Below are 20416 nucleotides of genomic sequence, written 5' to 3' on the forward strand. Positions count from 1 at the left end.
ATCGAACAACTTTAATTTTGAGATTTAACTGGTTTTCAACCTCAGCTTTATATATTTTGAATTTGTCTAATGCACTGGATTTTTCCTTAATGAGATAGACATATCCAAATCTTGAGAAATCATCTGTGAAAGTTATGAAGTAATTAAACCCTTCATGAGTTGGATCTGGAAAAGGTCCACATATGTCAGTATATGAATGAGTTCTAATAAGCCTTTGCTTCCCAATGCTCCTTTCTTTCTTAGGTTGGTCAATTTCCCTTTAACACATGGAATGCAAATTTCATATGTGTTAACGTGATTCAATGGTGGTAAAACTGATTCTTTGCATAGTTGTGTTATTCTCTCTTTTGAAACATGTCCAAGTCTCTTATGCCATAATTCAAATGAGTTCTCTTTTATTTTGGTTTGCACAGTGTTAATTTCCATTTCAGTTTTCTTGCAATTCAATCTAAACATTCCATCCACAAGACTTGCATTGCCAATTAAAACTTTATTTCTGAAAATAGAACATCATGTTCCATCGAAATTCAAATTGAATTTCGATCTTACAAGCCTAGTAACTGAAATCAAACTCTTCCTCATAGAAGGAACATAAACTACTTCATCTAATTCCAAAACAAAACCAAAATCAAGCTTAATTCTAACTGTCCCTATGTAATTAACTTGGACTTCTTCTCCATTTCCCACGAACACTTTCACCTCATCCTTGCTTGGCAGTCTCTTGGTTGTGAATTCCTGCAAAGAATTAGCCACATGAATAGAAGCACCACTGTCTAACCACCATGAATCACATGAGAAATTAACCAAATTCGACTCAAAACAAACCAAAATCAGATTGTTGTTACCTTTTCCTTTCTTCTTCTCCAACCAATTTTTATATTTCCTGCAATCTCTCTTCATATGGCCTGGCTTCTTGCAAAAGAAACAGTTCATTCCAGTTGTAGGTTTCAAGGCTTTTTCAACAATACTTTCTCTCTCTTTTCCCTTTCCAAATGCAAATTTATGCTTGTACTCTTTGTACTGTTTGGTCTGAACCATATTGACCATCTTAGCTCCTCTTTCTTTTATGAGGTTGTGCTCTTGTTGGACAGAAATTGTAATCAAATCATTTAAGGTCCAACTTTCCTTCTGAGCAATGTATGTTTCTTTGAGGGACTTAAATTCTTTAGGTAATGAATTTAGTGCAAAATGAACCATCATATCTTCATCTATTGTCATGCTTAGCTCCCGCAATTTGGTCCCTATATCAATTAAATTCATGATATGAGCTCTAACGCAACCTTGTCCATCATACTTCATGTCAATCAACTGATTCAGCAGAGTGCTCTTGATAGCTTTCTTAGATTCTTTGAACCTCTGTGCTATTGCCTCATAGTATTTCTTTGCATTCTCAAATTTTGGAATGCTCCCTTTCACTGAAGAAGCCATAGCCCTTTGCATGATCAACAGAGCCATCTTGTTTGCCTTTTCCCACTTGGCAAACTTGGTTTTAGTCTCTGCAGTAACATCTACAGCCGGCACTTGAGGAGGTTCTTCTTTAAGCACAAAATCATAATCCAAAAAACCTAGTGATATTTCCAAATCCTACTTCCACTTGCTATAGTTTGATCCAGTCAAAGTTTCAATGGAGTTATGATTCACTGTAAAATTTGCAATGTAAATTAGAACTGTCCCTAAAATCTTTAATTAAACATGTTAACTTAAACCTGTGAGTTCAAGTTAGCATGTTCCAAAACCCTAGACTGTAAACTGCACAGACATCCTGCACAAACAAACTCACATCTGTGGATGTAGAGATGCTTGCAAGCCAGTGTAGTCAACTGCCCAGATTGTTCCATCAGTGTTGTGATCAATCTACGCAATTTCACATCTGTGGATGGAGAATCACTTAGAAGGCTACGAACATTGATGCAATTCCTTGATCAAACTGTCAAATTTTAAAACTCTTACACAGCTTGAGCAGCTGTGGCTGCTCAATCTACATAACAGTTTTAAAATTATTGATCAAGACCTTTTCGAGCAGAAAATAACCTTGTGCTCGTGTTTCAATTTAGAATATGCATAGCAAAAATAGAACTTGCAAACTTGTTAGCTCATGATTAAAACAGCTAGATTAATAAACAAAAACCTAGAGCTCTGATACCACATGTAAGTCTTTACTAAGTTTTTATTTAACAATACTAACCGTGTTCAGCCATGGTAATCGAATAGAGTGTTCTTCTTCACCTATGCAGCCTTTATTCTCTTGTCTCTTAGATAGGGTGAGGTCTGTATTTGAGATGATTTTCTGCAAGGGAAGGGACCTCTATTTATATATGCATCACATCGATATCTTGCCTATCAAGAAGTAATCGTGTCCTTGTTGCATTTAGATTAGGTTTGGTTCAATCCATAATATACTAGGAATCCTCTTCACACTTGTTTTCTTTAATAAACTCTGTATAAGTGTTTAGATAGAAGACTAGGTTTTGTTTCCTGATCAACTAAGAAAACCAAATCCTCTTAGGATTAGAAGATCACCTTTTGTGATCTAAGACAAGATTTGTCTTACAATACAAGCATATATTTTCCCAAACTCTCTTGAGTGTTCTTTAGCGTTCTTATCGTTCTTGCTATTGTTATTGTATTCTTGCTTGGTTCGATCTTATTTTGTAGGAATGAAGGCTGACTTAGCTTATTTGAGAGGTGATCAAGTCTAAGGCCGCACGGAAGGAAGACTCCGAAAAAGTCATCCCATGACAGGTGTGGAGGCAAGGCACCCAAAGTTTATTGCATGGGCAAAGAGGTGCATGCAGGAGAGTGTGTCCAAGTCTCTTCCTGACCAGAAAAGGGTCTACGAATTCGCCCTGCGCCTTCAGAGTAAACTTGGAATGGAGTAGATGGGAAAAAGCATGGGCTTGATCATCCATGTACTTGTTCTGTGTTTGAAGTTTCTAACCTCTGTTTTGGGTTGTTTTGAAATTAGAATAAAAGGGCACTTGGCCAAGCCCCCTCCTCTTTGTTGTGCCTCTGGTCATATATGTTTTGTGGTCAAATTATCAAATTGTTGTGAACTTGTTAAAGCTCAACAAGCAGCCAAAAAAATGCAACTCAGAAACACCCTTTCTACATATGAACACTTTATTCATAACAATAGGCAAACACATCAGAGTGTCTGCATTACTATTGTCAATAGCAAATATCCGGAAAAACAAAGCTGAAAGGAAAAAGATTCAGAAGAACAGCCAAACATTTTATTGCATTGCAGGACTTGCTAACATGGTGATCATGGTGATAGTCTGCTGCTGGCTAGCAGCCTGTTCTATAATCCTACCCAACTAGTGAGAGAATCATACACCTTTTTCGGGTCGGCAAGAGATTTCGACACGCTCTCGCGGTGCATGCACCTCTTGGCCCATTCAATCAGCTTGGGGCACTCTGCCTCTGTGCTGAAGTTTCCACAAGTCTCATATGCATAGAACCAGCTGTAGAATGGGATAAGAGCAATGTCCAAGAACCCAAAGCTCTCACCCTCAAAATAAGGCTCGTCTCCTAGCTCTCCTTCCAACTGCTTAAGGGCTTCAATAAATTCCTTCTTGCCTGCCTCTTGTTCCTCTTCTTTTGTGCCCCATATTTTCCTCGAAGCAACGTACAGCTGCAATTTTTGCAAACATTACATCAAAATTCCACTCATTTATCCAGACACACAGAATTAATAAGATATTTTAAAAAAAATGGACTTGTTTTATTTTTTAGGACTTGTCCAATATAGATCCCTACATTTTTTATTTCCTAGACATATACCCATCACTCTATAAATCTATAGGTAAAACCCAATTTCAAATTTAAATGACTATTAGAATATAAGAGGTCGTAGTATTCCTATGTTTTTACATCGTTGCCACCAGACTTCATATTTTATTTATAATTTATTCCAAGCATTTCATTAACTGCCATAATTGTAATTAATACTCCTTATTAATAGCATATCAATCACCCCATTTCTTTTGGTTGTCATTCCCTCTCACATATTGCCCCCTAAAATTGCAAACCAAAAAAAAAAATCTGTAATTACATATCCAATAATGTGCCTATGAAAAATAAAAATAAAAATATATACGTATATTATTTAATTAAAATATAGGTATTCGATCCCAGGCGCTTGCGAATAGAGCAGACTTTGTTGGGAGAGGTCCCCGCTTTGCGCCCGACAGTACCTCGAGGGTTAGTCCCCGCAATCGCGCGGGGGATATCTTGGTTTTCACCAAAAAAAAATATAGGTATATTATTTACCGAAAAAATTAAATAAAAAAAAACTAAGCCAATTACTTTGTAATTGAAATTTCCATACATTTTTCATAAATTAAAAATAGGTACACAATAATTTATAGAAAATATAGGTACATTATTTACCCATAGGTAAATTATTTTACAATATACCTATAAAATGTGTATAGGTACATTATTTGAAGAGGAAAAATAGGTTCATTTAAATAAATAAAAAGTTTTTCATAAAACAAACAATAAATAGATTATCAAAATATTTTTCAACATAATCAGAATGTACACTATTTTTCATTAAACTATAATAAAATAGATTACTAGTAGTATAATTCATTCAACCATTTATTAAATAAACTAAAACGTTAATCACATGTAGATTACTAATACATTAATGTTGAATTTAATATTTAATATCAAAAAGTTTCTAAATTAATCTATACATCTATTACAACCATTTGAAGATCTTTCCAAATTCAATGTGTGTCATTAGTTACACCCCCACATAACACGTTAACTTGTAAATGGGGGTAGTTTTGGAATCCAAAAAATAGAATAAATCATATTTTAAGCTAGATTAGATAACTTGCTTACTTGAATCCTAGTCATCAAGTTTTATTTGAAAAAATTGGGTATTTTAAATTGAAAAATAAAGAAAAGGGTTGTAGGTGATTAAAAATGAATTTTATAGGTCTAAGCTCAGGCTGTGTTTGGCAGGCCTCACTGGACTGGACTAGCTTAAATAGTAATTGAAACCCATGTTTGGTAAGGTAAGGGACTAACTTAAATGAGATTATATAGTCCAACAATAAACGAAACCCCTCACTCGCTCCGCTAATTTAGAGAGGTTGAAAAGTGGTTCGCAATATAGTGCCCTCGCTAGATTGAACACACGAGTCCGAACTAATTCTTCTTCTTCTTAACCTGAAATTGGATTTTCTTTATTTGTGTTTTCAGTAAACCATATTCACTGAAGTCAGATCCTTGGCCTGAATCAACCACCCCCACCCTCCGCCAATCAACCCTTCAGACCACCACCATGAGTTTACCTAATTTCTGCAACTAAACAAACCCAAATCACCGGCTGGACAAGATCGAAGAGGACGTGTGTGGAAAACACATTTGCTGAAGCCTTTACCTAGGGATTTCTCAATTGAATAAAAAGGAGTCAAAGGGGGAGAAGAAGAATTGGGGAAAAAGGGGATGTGGAGGTGGGTTCCGATGGGAATGAGAGAGAGAATCAGGGAGGTTTATGATTAAAGGAAAAAAAAATAGAGAGAAAAAAGGGATGTGGAAGTGAGTTGCGATGGGAGAGATAGAGAATGAGGGAGGTTTTTGAATAAAGATAACAAATAGAGAGAAAAAAAAAAGAAAAAAAGAATGGGGAGGTTGGGTTGCGATGGGGGAGAGAGAGAAAGAAAATGAGGGAGGTTTCTTGTTAAAGGAAAAAAAAGATAAAAAGAATGGGGAGGTTGGGTTCCTGATTAAGGAAAAAGAAAATAGAGAGAAAAAAAAAAGATAAAAAGAATGAGGAGGTTGGGTTGGGTCTGAATCTGATTATTTTTTTTATTTAACATAATTTTAGCCTTTAAAAAAATATCAGAATTTTAGTTGTTTTCTTTTTATTATTGTTTTAAATCTAATTATTACAATAATTATTTTTTAGTCCAACACATCACCAAACATAGGTCTTCACTATTTTTACAATCCAACTTTTTAGTCCGATGCAGCACCAAACGTAGGTAAGGACTTAATCCAGTTTAGGCCAATCCGAACCAATCCTAGACAGTCCCAGGATTTAGTCCAGTCCATGCCAGTCCGCCGTTCCAAACGAGCCCTCAATGTACTATATTTTTTGTATACAATCTTTCCAGATAGCAAGCAAGATTATGTTGTAATTGAGCATACCATAGTTTTAAGGTCTGGTGTGGAACAGAGTGACCCATTGAAACTCCCTTGAAAAAACAATTTCTCATTTATGTAAATCCTTTCAATTTGATCTAATATAAGTAAATTTTAACCTGGGAAAACTTCAAATTTTCAAAATTTTCTATAATTTTTCTGGAGTTGAATTGCAAGCAGTATGTATATGTAGCAGCTTTATATATAGAAAAAAAAGGCAAGAGACAACTTAGACAAGCTAATTACCTTCTTGTCAATGAAATCAGCCCAGAACCTTGACCGAGCTCTCTGGTAAGGATCAGAGGGAAGCAGAGGAGCTTTGTCCCTCCAAACCTCATCAACATACTGCACAATGATCAGAGACTCACAGACCGGTTTACCGTTGTGGATGAGAACCGGGATCTGCTTGTGAACCGGGTTCATCTACAGAAGCAATGAACTCTTGTTCCTCAGGTCCTCCTCTCTGTTCTCATACTTGACACCCTTCTCAGCCAGCGCCACTCTCACCCTCATCCCAAACAAGCTTGCCCAGAAGTCCAAAAGAACAACCTCATCCGCCATTGTTGACTGATACACAAAACAAGCTTCTTCTTCTTCAAGCTCTGTCTAGCTTGACTGAGAGCAAACATATAAAGGTGTTTGATTTGTTTGAATGTGGGAAAAAAATGTCGTGGGCTGCCGAATTTGGGTGGGGGTGTCACGTGGCATGCTGTATGTCGTTTTGCTTAAGAGCAAGTCCGAAATTCGAATGCAAGATTTGCTGACGCCAGCATGATGTCAGCAGCTAATTTAAATTAAAAAAACCAAACAATTCAGAATTTTTTTTAAATATAAATACCTAGCCATGTTCTTCACTTCCCACACCAAAATTCATACAAATTTCTCTCATCATATCTCATGTAAATAGTGATTGCCTTTGGGTTGCTATGACAATGGGTGGGAATGCATAAAAAAATTATTAGGGCAGTCACTATTCATGTGAATTGTGTTTGCCATTACTTGCCCTTATTCTTTACCATGGCACAATAGGGTGGAAGTGCTCTAAAAGTGTTGTGTTTCCCAATTCCAACCAAAGCTTTCCACCTACTTCTTGCTTTCGCTTTTGCAACTTGCACTACATGTGGAATTTTTGTGTATGATGGCTTCCTCTGTTCAAGTCTTTGATGGGTCGAGTCAAGAGGTCTATTTGTATACAACTATTTCCGTTTAGGATATATTCCACAATCAACTTGTCAAATTGCTATGTAGAGTCTTACTAATTCACTTTTTACAAGAAATTTTTTGTTTATATTCAATAAAATAAAAAATATTAAGGACACAGTAAATAGGCTAGTTCTATTTTGGGCTTAGTCAGCTTTTAAAAAAAAAAAATCTTAACTTGAAGTCAATGGGCCTCTGCAAGTGCTTTAGGGCCTCTTTAATTTGTATTTACAATTACATTTCTACCATTTTCTATAAATTTAAGCTAATAACCTCACAATCCACTCTCGGAGAAAGACAACACACCGCAGAACTTCAAAAGACGTACTGATCGATTGCCGCTGGGAAAATAGCTCACATCACTTGTCTCCAACGATCTATAGGGTTCTGACAAGGACTGGATCATCAAGGCTTTTCTGATTGTCGTGCTTTTTCTCTACGAAGGTCTTCGATAATGAGGTCGTCCCCTCCGCCCTTGCCTCCATCGCTCCTATTCTCCCCAATAGGCGGCGGCCGACTGAGGTGAATCATTGGACATGTGGCATAAGGTGATTGACTTCAAATAAATTTGTTAAAATATAAAGGGAGTAACATTGTGTGTAATTTTGAAGTTTTTAAATTACATTATTGTAAAATTGCATCCTACTTTTTGGACATTGACCTTATCCAGATTAGATGAAATTGGTTTACTATCTATCACAATATTAAATTTTACCACCGGCCTCGGGAAAGAGTCTCAATTTCTGTTTTGTGGTTTTTTGTATTTTTAGAGAGATCGGCCAGCAGCCCACTACTAGCAATACCGATATTGTCCCCATTCTTAACCATCTACAAAGCTCAATAGGTGTGAGGTTTTATCACAAAAGACCTTAGTGATATTAGTAGTGGAACCATTCATTATATGTTGTATTTTATTTAGTCAAGTTTCCAATGTGAGACTCATATTCTTCAACATTTTGAAATTAGAATAAAAGGGCACTTGTAATCAAATTATCAAAATGTTGTCAACTTCTACTAGTTGTTTTCTTGTCACTTACATTATGATATGCTCTGTGCAGGCTCAAGAAGCTATATATATCACCTACTTTGAAACCAAAAAAAAAAAAAGCAATCGCATACCTCCTTCAAATCTTATATATGCCTAAAAAGTCACTAAAAATTGTATAATTTTCAATTCACTTTTTAGTCCATAGCATTTGTGTTGCGTGTTCAACGTCCTTGACCAAAAAAGAAAGAAGGTCTAAATTCTTTTCTCCTAAGATTATTATTAATAAAATAAGTTGATGCCTCAGCACTAAGTGCTAATCACAGTTTAAAGCTTCTAGTAAAACCGGTCTCTGGAGTCCCTTGTTGCGCTTCACTACATTGATGAAGTTTGGAAGGACAAGGCTCCACTTTTGCCCTCTGATCCTTACCTCAGAGCCCAAGCCGGGTTCTGGGCTGACTTCGTTGACAAGAATGTAAGTTTACTACTTCTACTTCGTGTTTTGAATATGTTTGATTTGAAACAATTGAAAAGATGGGAACTAAATTGCTGGTTATATTTTTGTGTTGGTATTCTGCTTGTAAACAAAACGTGTAGTTTTAGAATTTTTCAGGTTTTTATTTTTGGATATATTATATTTTACGTGCAACCCAGCCTCTACTAGAACACACCTGTATAATTTTACGTGTAGTTTAGAACACACCTGAGAGGAAGAGAGGGACATAAAGAGATAGAGGCTGTGAGAGAGAGGTTTGGTGGGCTACTTTTTGTTGTTGTTGTTTTATTATTATTATTTTTTTATAGTTTTTAATTAATTTTATACATAAAAAAATTTTGTATTACTTTTTAACCGTATATTTTATTTTTTTAGCTGTCAAATGTCTTATTTACCCTCACAAATGTAGCATGTGCTGCCCACATGACTAAATTTAACAGAAAATGTAAGGTAGGACTAATTCGTTGATTAATAAAGAGTTGGTGGACCATTTGAACGAATAATTTAGTTGAGGTACCAAAATGCAACTCGTGTGTAAATTTGAGGATCATTTGAGTAAATAATAAAATTATATTTTAAAAAGTTTGATTTAATCTTATCACATTGCATGTATTGTTGGATGAGCAATGAAATGATTGTCATTATCTTCTTTTTCTTGAGTGTATTATTGGATGATGGTTTGGCTAAATTAATTTTTGGGTAAATGGTGGAAAACCCCCCTGGACTATTTGGCTTGTCGAAATGTCCACCCTGAAAAAAAATTTCAGACAATTTAGCCTTCGTATTAAATTTAATCGCCAATTTCACCCCGCCGTTAAATTTTCCTCAATTCCATCCAAATGGCCGTCAAAAAAACCACGTGAGAGGCACGGAAAAGATTTTGGCTTTTTTAGTCTTCCAAGTCTACTTGTTGAGCAGCCACAGCTCGAATTCAGTCTGAATATTGGGTTTTACTTTAGTTCCTCAGCTCTATGAGTTCATCTCCTCTGTTTCTTATGGGCTTTAACTCAACAACCACCTGAATTTTGGGGTTTTTCAATTCAATTCCTCTGCTTTTTGTTCCATCCACAAATGTCTTCGTGTTTCAGCGGCGGCGGAAGAACCTATGCATTTGAGCTTGACATAGTCAAATCCCCATCCACATCAACCCGAACCTCCACATCTTCTCCTTCTTCAACTCTCTCAGAATCAAGCAACTCAGGCCTCGCAATCTCAAGTCGAAAGCCCCAAACCCCTCAAAAACGCCCCAACCAGACTTACAATGAAGCCGCCGCATTGCTCTCCACAGCTTACCCCAACATCTTCTCCACCAAAAACTTCACAAATCCTCGGAAATTCACCAAGCCCCACGACTTGTTCTTGGACTAATATGCAAAATTGCTCTTGCCCTTCAGAGTTATCGACGACGGATGCTCCGGTTTCTTAATCGGCGAGCCAATCGGAGAAAAACCCAGTTCTCAGTTCGAGCCCAAAGCCCTGAATTCGTTCGAAAAGATGTGCCAGAGTCTAGGGGAATTCGATTCCCAGGCGAATTGTAATTCCAATTCCAATTCTATGGAGATGTGTGAAAGCTACCATCACCAAGATGAAGACTTTGATGCCGAGTCGGACGATATTACCCTCAGCAGATGACTCACGTGCCTCTCACGTGGTTTTTTTGACCGGCATTGGATGGAATTGGGGAAAACCTAACGGCGGGGGTGAAATTGGCGATTAAATTTAATACGAAGGCTAAATTGGCTGAAAAAACATTTTAGGGTGAACATTTCGACAAGCCAAATAGTCCAGGGGGGTTTTCCACCATTTACCCTTAATTTTTTGGATAATAAAATAACAGCTCACCTGGGCTATAGCCCAGGTCAGTCCCTTCTTGGGACCATCCTTGAAAGCACCCAGTTCATTGCATGGGCAAAGTGGTGCATGCAGAAGGTGTTTGTACCAAAAATTAAAAAAAAGCCCAATAAGGATTTACTTTATGAGATATTTAGTCATATATCCATTTTTAGCACTAGTAATATAGATAAACCATACACCATTTAATTTCTATAAACAAACCAAAATAAAACCCCAAAAATAACAGCTAGCCATATTGAATTTAATTTTGATTATTAAATTACTTTGATGCCCTACTGAGTGTTTTGGATTTTTTTACGAGGTTTTGGGGTTGAGTTTGTTTTAAGAAATCTGTTGAGGCCCAAAAAATCAAGGGTTGGGCCCAAATAAATTCCCGGCCCAGTACGACACCTTATTAAGAAGAAACCCGATGCAGAGCATGCGAAATTCTTCATGCACGCTTACACGAGCCACGATCACGTGTCATGCCAAATAAATATGCAATTTATCACGCTAAGAATTAAAATGAGCCTATAAAAGGCATTGGCTCTACAAGCTCATGCTAATTATTTTGTCAAGCATTATGTCTCCTTTCAAAGACGACAAAATTCAAGCACGCCAAGCAACATGCCATGCCAAGCAGGAAATCATTATTTCACACATAGCCACGCTACAAGCTTAAGTGGGCCCAAGCCACACAAATGCTCGGGGCTTGCTGAGTGGGTTGTGGTATGGATGGTAACAAGCTTTCATAAGGCCCATTGATGAGCCGAGAAATGGAAGTTTTGGGTTTCTTGGGAGCCCAAAACTCAAGCCCATTTCTTGAGCCCAAATATATGGGTAAGCATAAAAGAGAGAGAAAATGAAGCCCAATACTCTAGAAAAATTAGCCCATCACTTTAGGAAATTAGCCCATCCCCTTAATGGGCTAACCCATCACCTTAGAGAGGCCCAAGTAACCAAGGAAAATATCTGCCATCTCTCCAGCACTTAGCTGGAAACAAAAACAACGACAAAACCAAAGCTACCCATGTGAGTGGACTGCTGGGAGCCTCCAGCACATGGCCAAAGACAAATCCCAACACAAGCCATCCAAAAAACCAAAGGATACTTGAGCAAAACACCATTCAGACCAGCTCCCTTACCAATTTCTTTCTCCCACCAGGTCTGGCCATAGAAGAGGGAAGGAAAGAAGGTGAGATGATAACCAAAAATAGGAGTTCAACGCTGGAGCAGCTGCGGGAAGGCTTTAGAGCTCCCAAAAACCTTGTCTTGGTGTGTTTGGACTGAGGAAAATTGCATAAAAGAGGATGAATCGAAAGGAGAGAAGAAAAAGGGAAGGGGAGACTTGGGAAAATTGGAGAAAAGCTTTTAGGGTTTCTTGGGAAGGAGGAGCTTCCATCGGCTATAAAAGGGAGTGTCTTCTACCCATTGAAAACAACTCAATCGAAGGCAAGCAAACCAGACCCAGAGAGCAAGCATCATCTCTCACCTCTGGAACCCTTCAATTTCGAGCCACAACTCTCCATCTCCTCCAATTTTCTCTTATGGCAAGCTATTCCAGATCTTGACAGACTTTTCGTCAAGCTGCTGGAAATTACTTAAACCACTCATCGTTCCTCCTCATCTCTCTCCCCCCCTTAGCCAACCTTCTTAGAATCACTTCCCTTTCCTTAGAACCCCTGTTCCTCATAGGAATTCACAGCCTTCTCTCTGTTTATGCTAAACTCATGCTTTTCTCTCTCTCAAATTGCTAAACTTGTGAAAGCTTAGCTCCCATGCCACAAGCTCCTCATGCCAAGCCATTCCATTGCTAATTTGTCACGTTTATTTGGTTGATTGGTGAAAGAATCCAAGGTGTTTTCTAAGGTTGTCACTACTCCTTTCAAAACTCTCTTGGAGCCTGGTCTTTGAACTCAGAAACAGGGGCAACCTCCTCCGCTCATCCTTTACAGCAGCCCAAGCCCATTCGTCTGGCTGCTGGAAGAAAAAGACCCCTACAAAATCAATAGTAGTTTTGTAATTTAAAAGAAGTTAAAAGACTTTTTGTTATGTTGTAAATTAACTTTGGGTGTGTTTCTAAAGTTCATTTAATATAGGGTATTTTTATAATTTAGGCTCCTATATTTGGTATAATAGTGAATCTCCCTTAATTTATTTCCTCAAGGATGCCCAGACCCAAGCGTGTATGTTTTTTTTTCACAATACAGGACTTCTTCATTTCATAATTGGGCCATAATTTGATTTAATTCTCAAGCTCATTATCCATATTCATATATGACTTTGATCTGTCAAGGGGTCAAAAGGTAACGGTCTTTTCACATGTGGCACATGTTGATTAGAGAGGAGACCAAGATAAACTATTTTATCAGCACTTAGAGCAGAAGTACGGCAGTTGGGTCTGATCCAAAACTTAAACAAAGCTCAAACAGGAGCTTTCCGTGATCCTCTACCCGTTACCATTGCTTTTCCTTCTCCACTTGAGATTAATAGAAGGAGAGTGTGTCCAAGTCTCTTCCTGACCAGAAAAGGGTCTATGACTTCGTCCGGCAGCTGCGGAGTAAACTTGGAATGGAGTAGATGGGAAAAAGCATGGGCATAAGCAAGTGATCGCCCATGTACTTGTTCTGTGTTTTGAAATTAGAATAAAAGGGCATTTGGCCAAGCCCCCTCTACTTAGTGAGGCACTTTTATGTGTTTTGTAATCAAATTATCAAATTGTTTATGATATGTTTTCACCTACCTTCCTTCAAATCTTATATAATAATATATATATATGCCTAAAGATTAATTATAAACTGCATATTTTTAATTGACTTTCTGGTCCGGAGCATTTGCGTGTCGTGTTCAAGTTCGTCTACCTAAAACCGATGAGGTCCTTGACCAAAAAAGAAAGAAAAGTCTAAATTCTTTTCCCCTAAGATTATTATTAAAAACATGTAAAATAATAAAATCAAAACCTTACTCCTACTTTCTCAATTATTATATTACTATGAAAAAAGAAAACAAAACGACTCAAGATTTGATATCGAACGCAATGACATAATCTGATTGCTTCTGCTTTGAATGTTTGTCCATAAATACTCACAATGACACACACCATCACCACCACCATCCACAGCTCCATATCTTAAGCTAAGTTTTGTAAGTTTTTGTATCAATCAATTCAAATCTAAGTTTTCAATGGCGGATGAGGTGTTGTTGTTGGACTTCTGGTCAAGCCCATATGGGATGAGGCTGAGAGTTGCACTGGCTGAGAAGGGCATTCAGTATGAGTACAAAGAGGAGGACTTGAGTAACAAGAGTGCACTATTGCTCCAGTCGAACCCGGTTCACAAGAAGATCCCGGTTCTCATTCACAACGGCAAACCGGTGTCTGAGTCCCTAGTTGCTCTTCAGTACATTGATGAGGTTTGGAAGGATAAAACTCCTCTGTTGCCCTCTGATCCTTACCTTAGAGCCCAAGCCAGGTTCTGGGTTGACTTCGTTGACAAGAAGGTATAATTTTACTACCTTACTAATTTTTTTACCATAAATCCTATATCAACATGAAAAATATTAGTATAGAATCTTTACATGGAGTTCTAAAGAATTATTGTGAAAATCTCGAAATATGGATAAAGGGTCTTTGACCTCCTGTTTAACCATAAAATTTTCTGCAATTTTGGTGATGTTAAATCCAGGTGTCTGAGATTGGGAGGGTGATAAGGACAACCAAAGGAGAAGAACAGGAAGCAGCAAAGAAAGAGTTCCTTGAGAGCATTGGATTGCTAGAAGGAGAGCTTGGAGACAAGCCTTACTTTGGGGGTGAGACCCTCGGGTTCGTCGATGTGGCACTTATTCCGTTCTATAGCTGGTTTTATGTGTATGAGAAATGTGGCAACTTCAGTATAGAGGCAGAGCAGCCAAAGTTTTATGCATGGGCAAAGAGGTGCATGCAGAAGGAGAGTGTGTCCAAGTCTCTTGCTGACCAGAAAGCGATCTATGACTTGTTTCTGCAGCGCATGAAAGCGAGGGGGATGGATCAGTAGATGCATGGGCACTTGAGCTTGTGCTTTTTCTGTGTTTCAAGTTTTGGGTTCTTCATATTTGCAATAAAAGAGGGCAACTTTGTTGTGCATGATCTTGTCATATGCTCTCCTTTTGTTTGGTTTTGCAGTCAAATTATCAAATTGTTGTGAACTTTTTATAGCAAAGAAGTTTAAGTCATTCAAGTATCAACAATCAACCAAAAAACATAATTTAGACACACACACAACCAAAGGATCTCTCACTGGAAAAACAAAGTTGAAAGGAAAATGAACCAGATGAGAACAACAACATAACATTTGATTGCAGGACTGGCTAGCAGCCTATTCTATCCAGCTATCCAGCCAAGAAGAAACTCATACACCTTTTTAGGGTCGGCAAGAGATTTCGAAACGCTCTCCCGCTGCATGCACCTCTTGGCCCATTCAATCAGCTTGGGGCACTCTGCCTCTGTGCTGAAGTTTCCAAGGGTCTCAAATGCATAAAACCAGTTGTAGGATGTGATGAGAGCAATGTCCAAGAACCCAAAGCTCTCACCCCCAAAGTAAGGCTTGTCTCCAAGCTCTCCTTCCAACTGCTTAAGGATGTCGATGAATTCCTTCTTGGCTTCCTCAAGTTCTTCTCCTTTTGTGCTCCATAGTTTCTTCCTAGCATCAGGTACCTACAATTTTCCAAAAGAAAATTGTAGACTATTCACTGTTTTCACTTTTTTATAAAAAATTCCACCAGAAGAAAACAATAGGAATATACAAAAATAAATTGGTGTTGTTTTTCATTGTCCCAGACAGCAACATGTTGCATATTAACCCGTTCCAAAAATGGCGCTTAACCTCAAAATTGATCTGCTTCCCCTTATATATATATATATGTGTGTGTGCTCTGAATTTCTTTCAATTTGGATTTGTGAAACATACCAATTTCAAATATGTCCAAATTTTATTTTTTTTTCAGTATGATCACAAAAAGAGAATGATATTCCAAAACACATGAAAACAAAAATCCAAGATGGTAAAAATCCATGCAAACCCAAATCACATCCAAAATGAAATTAAAAGGAAAAGGAAAAGGGAAAATTATACAGAAAACAACTTCATTAATTACCTTCTTATCAATGAAATCAGCCCAGACCCTGGCCTGAGCTCTCTGGTAAGGATCAGAGGGAAGCAAAGGAGCTTTACCCTCCCAAACCTCATCAATGTATTGCACAATGATGAGTGACTCACAGACCGGTTTACCGTTGTGGATGAGAACTGGGATCTTCTTCTGAACCGGGTTCATCTGCAGAAGCAGTGAGCTTTTGTTCCTCAAGTCCTCCTCTCTGTACTCATACTTGACACCCTTCTCGTCCAGAGCTATCGTTGCCCTCGTCCCATACATGCTTGGCCAGAATCCCAAAACAACAACCTCATCATCCGCCATTTCCGACACACACAAACTTCTTCTTCTTGTAGCAGCTTAGCTTGTTGCTAAACTCAAAGACTGATAAAGCAAGAAAAGCATGCAGCACTGACTTCTACTGCTGAGACTGTAATTTAAGTATAACGTTTATATAATACAAAAGGATGATGCGACATCGTTTTGGCTTTTAACTATGAGGTGTCTGCGTGTGCTTTGGCATGTAGTGTTGACATTTGTAAACTTGATCAATAGTGCCGCAAGTTGTCACTGCTTTCGTCATATGTGATTGTGGGCTAGCATTTTAGGTGATCGTAAAACAGTTGATGCTACAGCACTAAGTGGTAGTCACAATTTAAAGCTTCTAATAAATATATCAATGGTAAAGCCGAAGTCTTGAGGATCCACTTGTCTTAAAAGTATTATATTAGAAAGATAAATATCTTCAAGATTGGAGCTGCACGATTTGCCAGAGAAAGTGATTATGCTGCTGATCACCTTGCTTCTATCCAGTGGGAGTTTTTCTTTTTGGGGTTTAAAGTAGCTCCTGTTTATTTATTTTAATAAGAGATAGTATAAACTATAAGACAAGAGAGTTTTTCACACACATTACAATTACAAAGGTGTCATTAGGGTTTTTCACGCTCGTCTGCAAGTCAAGACCTTTTTCTAGACTCCAGTTGGCAAGCAGCTCCAATTTTTTTAAATTGAGAAAAAAGAAAAAAGAAATATATATATCTTAAAATGAAAGGAAAAAATAACTAAAGTAGAGAAAAGACACGTCAAAGTGTCTATTTTATTATTGTTATAATACAAATATACTCTTTTGACATAACATTCAGAAGACACAGCAAAGTGTCTCATCAGAAAGGAAAAGAAAAAAGTAAGGAAGCTGAAAGGAAAGAAAACTAGAACAGCCTAAGACTTCATTGCAAGACTCTCTCACTAACATTGTGTGATAATTAATATGCTAAAACCCTATTTTCTTCTTCTACTCCATACCAAACATCTTCTTCATGCCAATAACAAACTCATACACCTTTTTATGGTCAGGAAGTGTTTTCCACACACTGTCCTTCTGCATGCACCTCTTGGCCCATGCAATCAGCTTGGGACACTCTGCCTCTATGCTGAAGTTTCCACAGGTCTCAAATGCATAGAACCAAGCTGTAGGAACCCAAAACTCTCACCCTCAAAATAAGGTTAATTTGTTTCCAAGCTCTCCTTCCAACTGCTTCAGGACTGCGATAAATTCCTCCCCAATTTTAAGAAAATTTGCATAAAAAATTGCTAGAGAATTCAATGGGTTTAGTTAAAATGTTATTTTGAATCCTACTTCCTTCCTGCAGAGAATTATCACTCACCCAAAAAAAAAAAACACTGTTTCTGCGAAGCTTATAGGGCTTCCAGCTCCCCCATGACTATTCAGTTTATCGAAACACGTACAATAAAAAAACAATACAAAAACAAATGGACTTGTTTCCGTCAAACTCTCTGGTCATATGTTTTTGGTGGTTTGCCTTTGTAGTCAAATTAACAAGTTGTCAACTTCTACTACATTGTTTTCTTGTCAACTGCATTATGGTAGGCTTAAGAAGCTACATATATCACCTCTCTTGACCCAAAGAAAAAAAAAAAAAAAAAATCTATCGCCTATCTCCTTCAAATATTTTATATGCCTAAACAGTCATTAAAAATTGTATATTTTCAGTTCACTTTCTGGTCCCGAGCATTTGTGTTGCGTGTTCGAGTTCGTCTACCTAAAACCGATGAGGTCCTTGACCCAAAAAAAAAAAGAAAAAAAAAAAGCATTAGGTCTAAATTCTTTTCCCCTAAGATTAATAAAATCCATACGTTAGTCCTACTTTCTCAATTATATTATTAGGAACAGTATTCAATGAAACAGAAAACAATAAAGATTGAAGATTTGATATCGAACGCATGCAATGACATAATCTGATTGCTTCTGCTTTGAATGTTTGTCCATAAATACTCACACTGACACACATCACCACCATCCACAGCACCATCCACAGCTCCACATCTTAATTAAGCTAAGTTCAAATTTGAGTCTTCAATGGCGGATGAGGTGTTGCTGTTGGACTTCTGGCCAAGCCCGTTTGGGATGAGGCTGAGAGTTGCTCTGGCTGAGAAGGGCATTCAATATGAGTACAAAGAGGAGGACTTGAGTAACAAGAGTGCACTGTTGCTCCAGTCGAACCCGGTTCACAAGAAGATCCCGGTTCTCATTCACAATGGCAAACCAGTATCTGAGTCCTTAGTTGCCCTTGAGTACATTGATGAGGTTTGGAAGGATAAGGCTCCTCTGTTGCCCTCTGATCCTTACCCTAGAGCCCAAGCCAGGTTCTGGGCTGATTTCGTTGACAAGAAGGTATAATTTTCCTAACTTACTAATTTTTTACCATAAATCCAATATTATCAACATGGAAAATATGAGTAGAGAATCCGCAGTAAATTATATGGAGTTCTGAAGAATTATTGAGAAAATCTCGAAATATGGATAACGGGTTTTTGGTGATGTTAAATGCAGATGTATGATATTGGGAGGAGGGTGGTACGGACAACCAAAGGAGAAGAACAGGAAGCAGCAAAGAAAGAGTTCCTTGAGTGCATTGGATTGTTGGAAGGGGAGCTTGGAGACAAGCCTTACTTTGGGGGTGAGACCCTCGGGTTCGTCGATGTGGCGCTTATTCCGTTCTATAGCTGGTTTTATGTGTATGAGAAATGTGGCAACTTCAGTATAGAGGCAGAGCAGCCAAAGTTTTATGCATGGGCAAAGAGGTGCATGCAGAAGGAGAGTGTGTCCAAGTCTCTTGCTGACCAGAAAGCGATCTATGACTTGTTTCTGCAGCGCATGAAAGCGAGGGGGATTGATCAGTAGATGCATGGGCACTTGAGCTTGTGCTTTTTCTGTGTTTCAAGTTTCAACCTGTGTTTTGTGTTCTTTATATTTGCAATAAGGCGGCATTTGACCAAGCCCGCTACAGTAAATGGGGGAGCTTTGTTGTATATGGATTTGTAGTCAAATTATCAAATTGTTGTGAACTTTTTATATCAAAGGATTTTGAGCCATTCAAATATCAACAATCAGCTAAAAAAACATAATTTAGACACACAAAACCAAAGGATCTCTCACTGGAAAAACAAAGCTGAAAGGAAAAAGAAAAAACAGAAGAAACACAGCCTAACATTTGATTGCAGGACCTGCTATGGTGATAATATGCTGGCTAGCAGCCTATTCTATCCTGCTATCCGACCAAGAAGAAACTCATACACCTTCTTAGGGTCGGCCAGAGATTTCGATACGCTCTCCCGGTGCGTGCATCTTTTGGCCCATTCAATCAGCTTGGGGCACTCTGCCTCTGTGCTGAAGTTTCCAAAGGTCTCAAATGCATAAAACCAGCTGTAGAATGTGATGAGAGCAACGTCTAGGAACCCAAACCTCTCACCCCCAAAATAAGGCTTGTCTCCAAGCTCTCCTTCCAACTGCGTAAGGATTTCGATGAATTCCTTCTTGGCTGCTTCATGTTCTTCTCCTTTTGTGCTCCATAGTTTCTTCCCAGCATCAAATACCTACAATTTTCCAAAAATACAAAAAAATAAAAGAAAAGTAGCATCAAGAGAAAATTCCTTCTTGGCTGCTTCATTGTTTCCTTTTTCTTTTTTATAAAAAATTCCACCAAAATAAAAGAAGAAGAATATACACAAAGAAAGTTAGAGCTGTTCTGTATTTTCTCTCAGACAGCAACATGTTGCATATGTTAATTACTACCTTCTTATCAATGAAATCAGCCCAGAATCTGGCACGAGCTCTCTGGTAAGGATCAGAGGGAAGCAGAGGAGCTTTATCCCTCCAAACCTCATCAACATACTGCACAATTATGAGTGACTCACAGACCGGTTTACCGTTGTGGATGAGAACCGGAATCTTCTTGTGAACCGGGTTCATCTGCAGAAGCAGTGAGCTCTTGTTACTCAAGTCCTCCTCTCTGTACTCATACTTGACACCCTTCTCGTCCAGAGCTATCGTTGCCCTCGTCCCATACGTGCTTGTCCAGAACCCCAAAACAACAACCTCCTCGTCCGCCATCGTTGGCACACAAACTTCTTCTTCTTGCAGCTCAGCTTAGCTTCTTGCTAAACTCCAAGACTGACTGATGAACAAGAAAAGAATGCAGCACTTACTTCTACTGCTGAGGCTAATTTAAGTGTAACGTTTTATATATTGACATTTGTTTCAAGATTATCTGTGATGCCGTGGTTGATGTTAATTAACAAATTAATAAAAGTGATTA

The 20416-nt window shown here is 38.0% G+C and overlaps 5 protein-coding genes and 2 pseudogenes across 8 annotated transcripts; 3 read left to right on the forward strand and 4 right to left on the reverse strand.

Moving 5' to 3' along the window:
- Positions 1-700: 700 nt before the first annotated feature.
- On the reverse strand, positions 701-1299 carry LOC148295137 (uncharacterized). Its single transcript, XM_088251719.1, has 2 exons — positions 846-1299; positions 701-735 (listed from the first exon to the last, which is right to left on the reverse strand). Exons 1-2 carry the CDS (start codon positions 1297-1299, stop codon positions 701-703), a joined length of 489 nt encoding a protein of 162 aa, XP_088107845.1.
- Positions 1300-3211: 1912 nt separating this feature from the next.
- Positions 3212-6820, reverse strand: LOC110772796 (putative glutathione S-transferase parC; annotated as a pseudogene). The gene is made up of 2 exons (XR_015835156.1): positions 6409-6820; positions 3212-3634 (listed from the first exon to the last, which is right to left on the reverse strand). The product of XR_015835156.1 is annotated as a putative glutathione S-transferase parC (transcript).
- A 3091-nt stretch (positions 6821-9911) lies between these two features.
- Positions 9912-10475, forward strand: LOC110760978 (protein CHLOROPLAST IMPORT APPARATUS 2-like; annotated as a pseudogene).
- Positions 10476-13758: 3283 nt separating this feature from the next.
- LOC110772745 (putative glutathione S-transferase) lies at positions 13759-14857 on the forward strand. Its single transcript, XM_021977214.2, has 2 exons — positions 13759-14174; positions 14360-14857. Exons 1-2 carry the CDS (start codon positions 13860-13862, stop codon positions 14705-14707), a joined length of 663 nt encoding a protein of 220 aa, XP_021832906.2. The 5' UTR covers positions 13759-13859; the 3' UTR covers positions 14708-14857.
- A 34-nt stretch (positions 14858-14891) lies between these two features.
- LOC110771832 (putative glutathione S-transferase) lies at positions 14892-16223 on the reverse strand. The gene is made up of 2 exons (XM_088251718.1): positions 15807-16223; positions 14892-15366 (listed from the first exon to the last, which is right to left on the reverse strand). Exons 1-2 carry the CDS (start codon positions 16122-16124, stop codon positions 15034-15036), a joined length of 651 nt encoding a protein of 216 aa, XP_088107844.1. The 5' UTR covers positions 16125-16223; the 3' UTR covers positions 14892-15033.
- An 868-nt stretch (positions 16224-17091) lies between these two features.
- LOC110772784 (putative glutathione S-transferase) lies at positions 17092-20388 on the reverse strand. 3 transcript variants are annotated; one of them, XM_021977259.2, is made up of 3 exons: positions 19891-20388; positions 19526-19694; positions 17092-17267 (listed from the first exon to the last, which is right to left on the reverse strand). In XM_021977259.2, exons 1-3 carry the CDS (start codon positions 20209-20211, stop codon positions 17092-17094), a joined length of 666 nt encoding a protein of 221 aa, XP_021832951.1. In that variant the 5' UTR covers positions 20212-20388. The 3 variants fall into 3 exon arrangements, with proteins under 3 accessions (XP_021832951.1, XP_088108848.1, XP_021832944.1); XM_088252722.1 differs by having other exon boundaries at positions 19894-20372; XM_021977252.2 differs by lacking the exon at positions 17092-17267 and having other exon boundaries at positions 19202-19694; positions 19894-20360.
- LOC110772738 (putative glutathione S-transferase) lies at positions 18106-19269 on the forward strand. Its single transcript, XM_021977201.2, has 2 exons — positions 18106-18492; positions 18652-19269. Exons 1-2 carry the CDS (start codon positions 18178-18180, stop codon positions 19000-19002), a joined length of 666 nt encoding a protein of 221 aa, XP_021832893.2. The 5' UTR covers positions 18106-18177; the 3' UTR covers positions 19003-19269.
- Positions 20389-20416: the final 28 nt, after the last annotated feature.

The sequence above is a fragment of the Prunus avium genome, chromosome 4 (genome assembly GCF_965620075.1).
Source record: "Prunus avium chromosome 4, drPruAviu1.hap1.1, whole genome shotgun sequence".
NCBI classification, from domain to species: Eukaryota; Viridiplantae; Streptophyta; class Magnoliopsida; order Rosales; family Rosaceae; genus Prunus; species Prunus avium.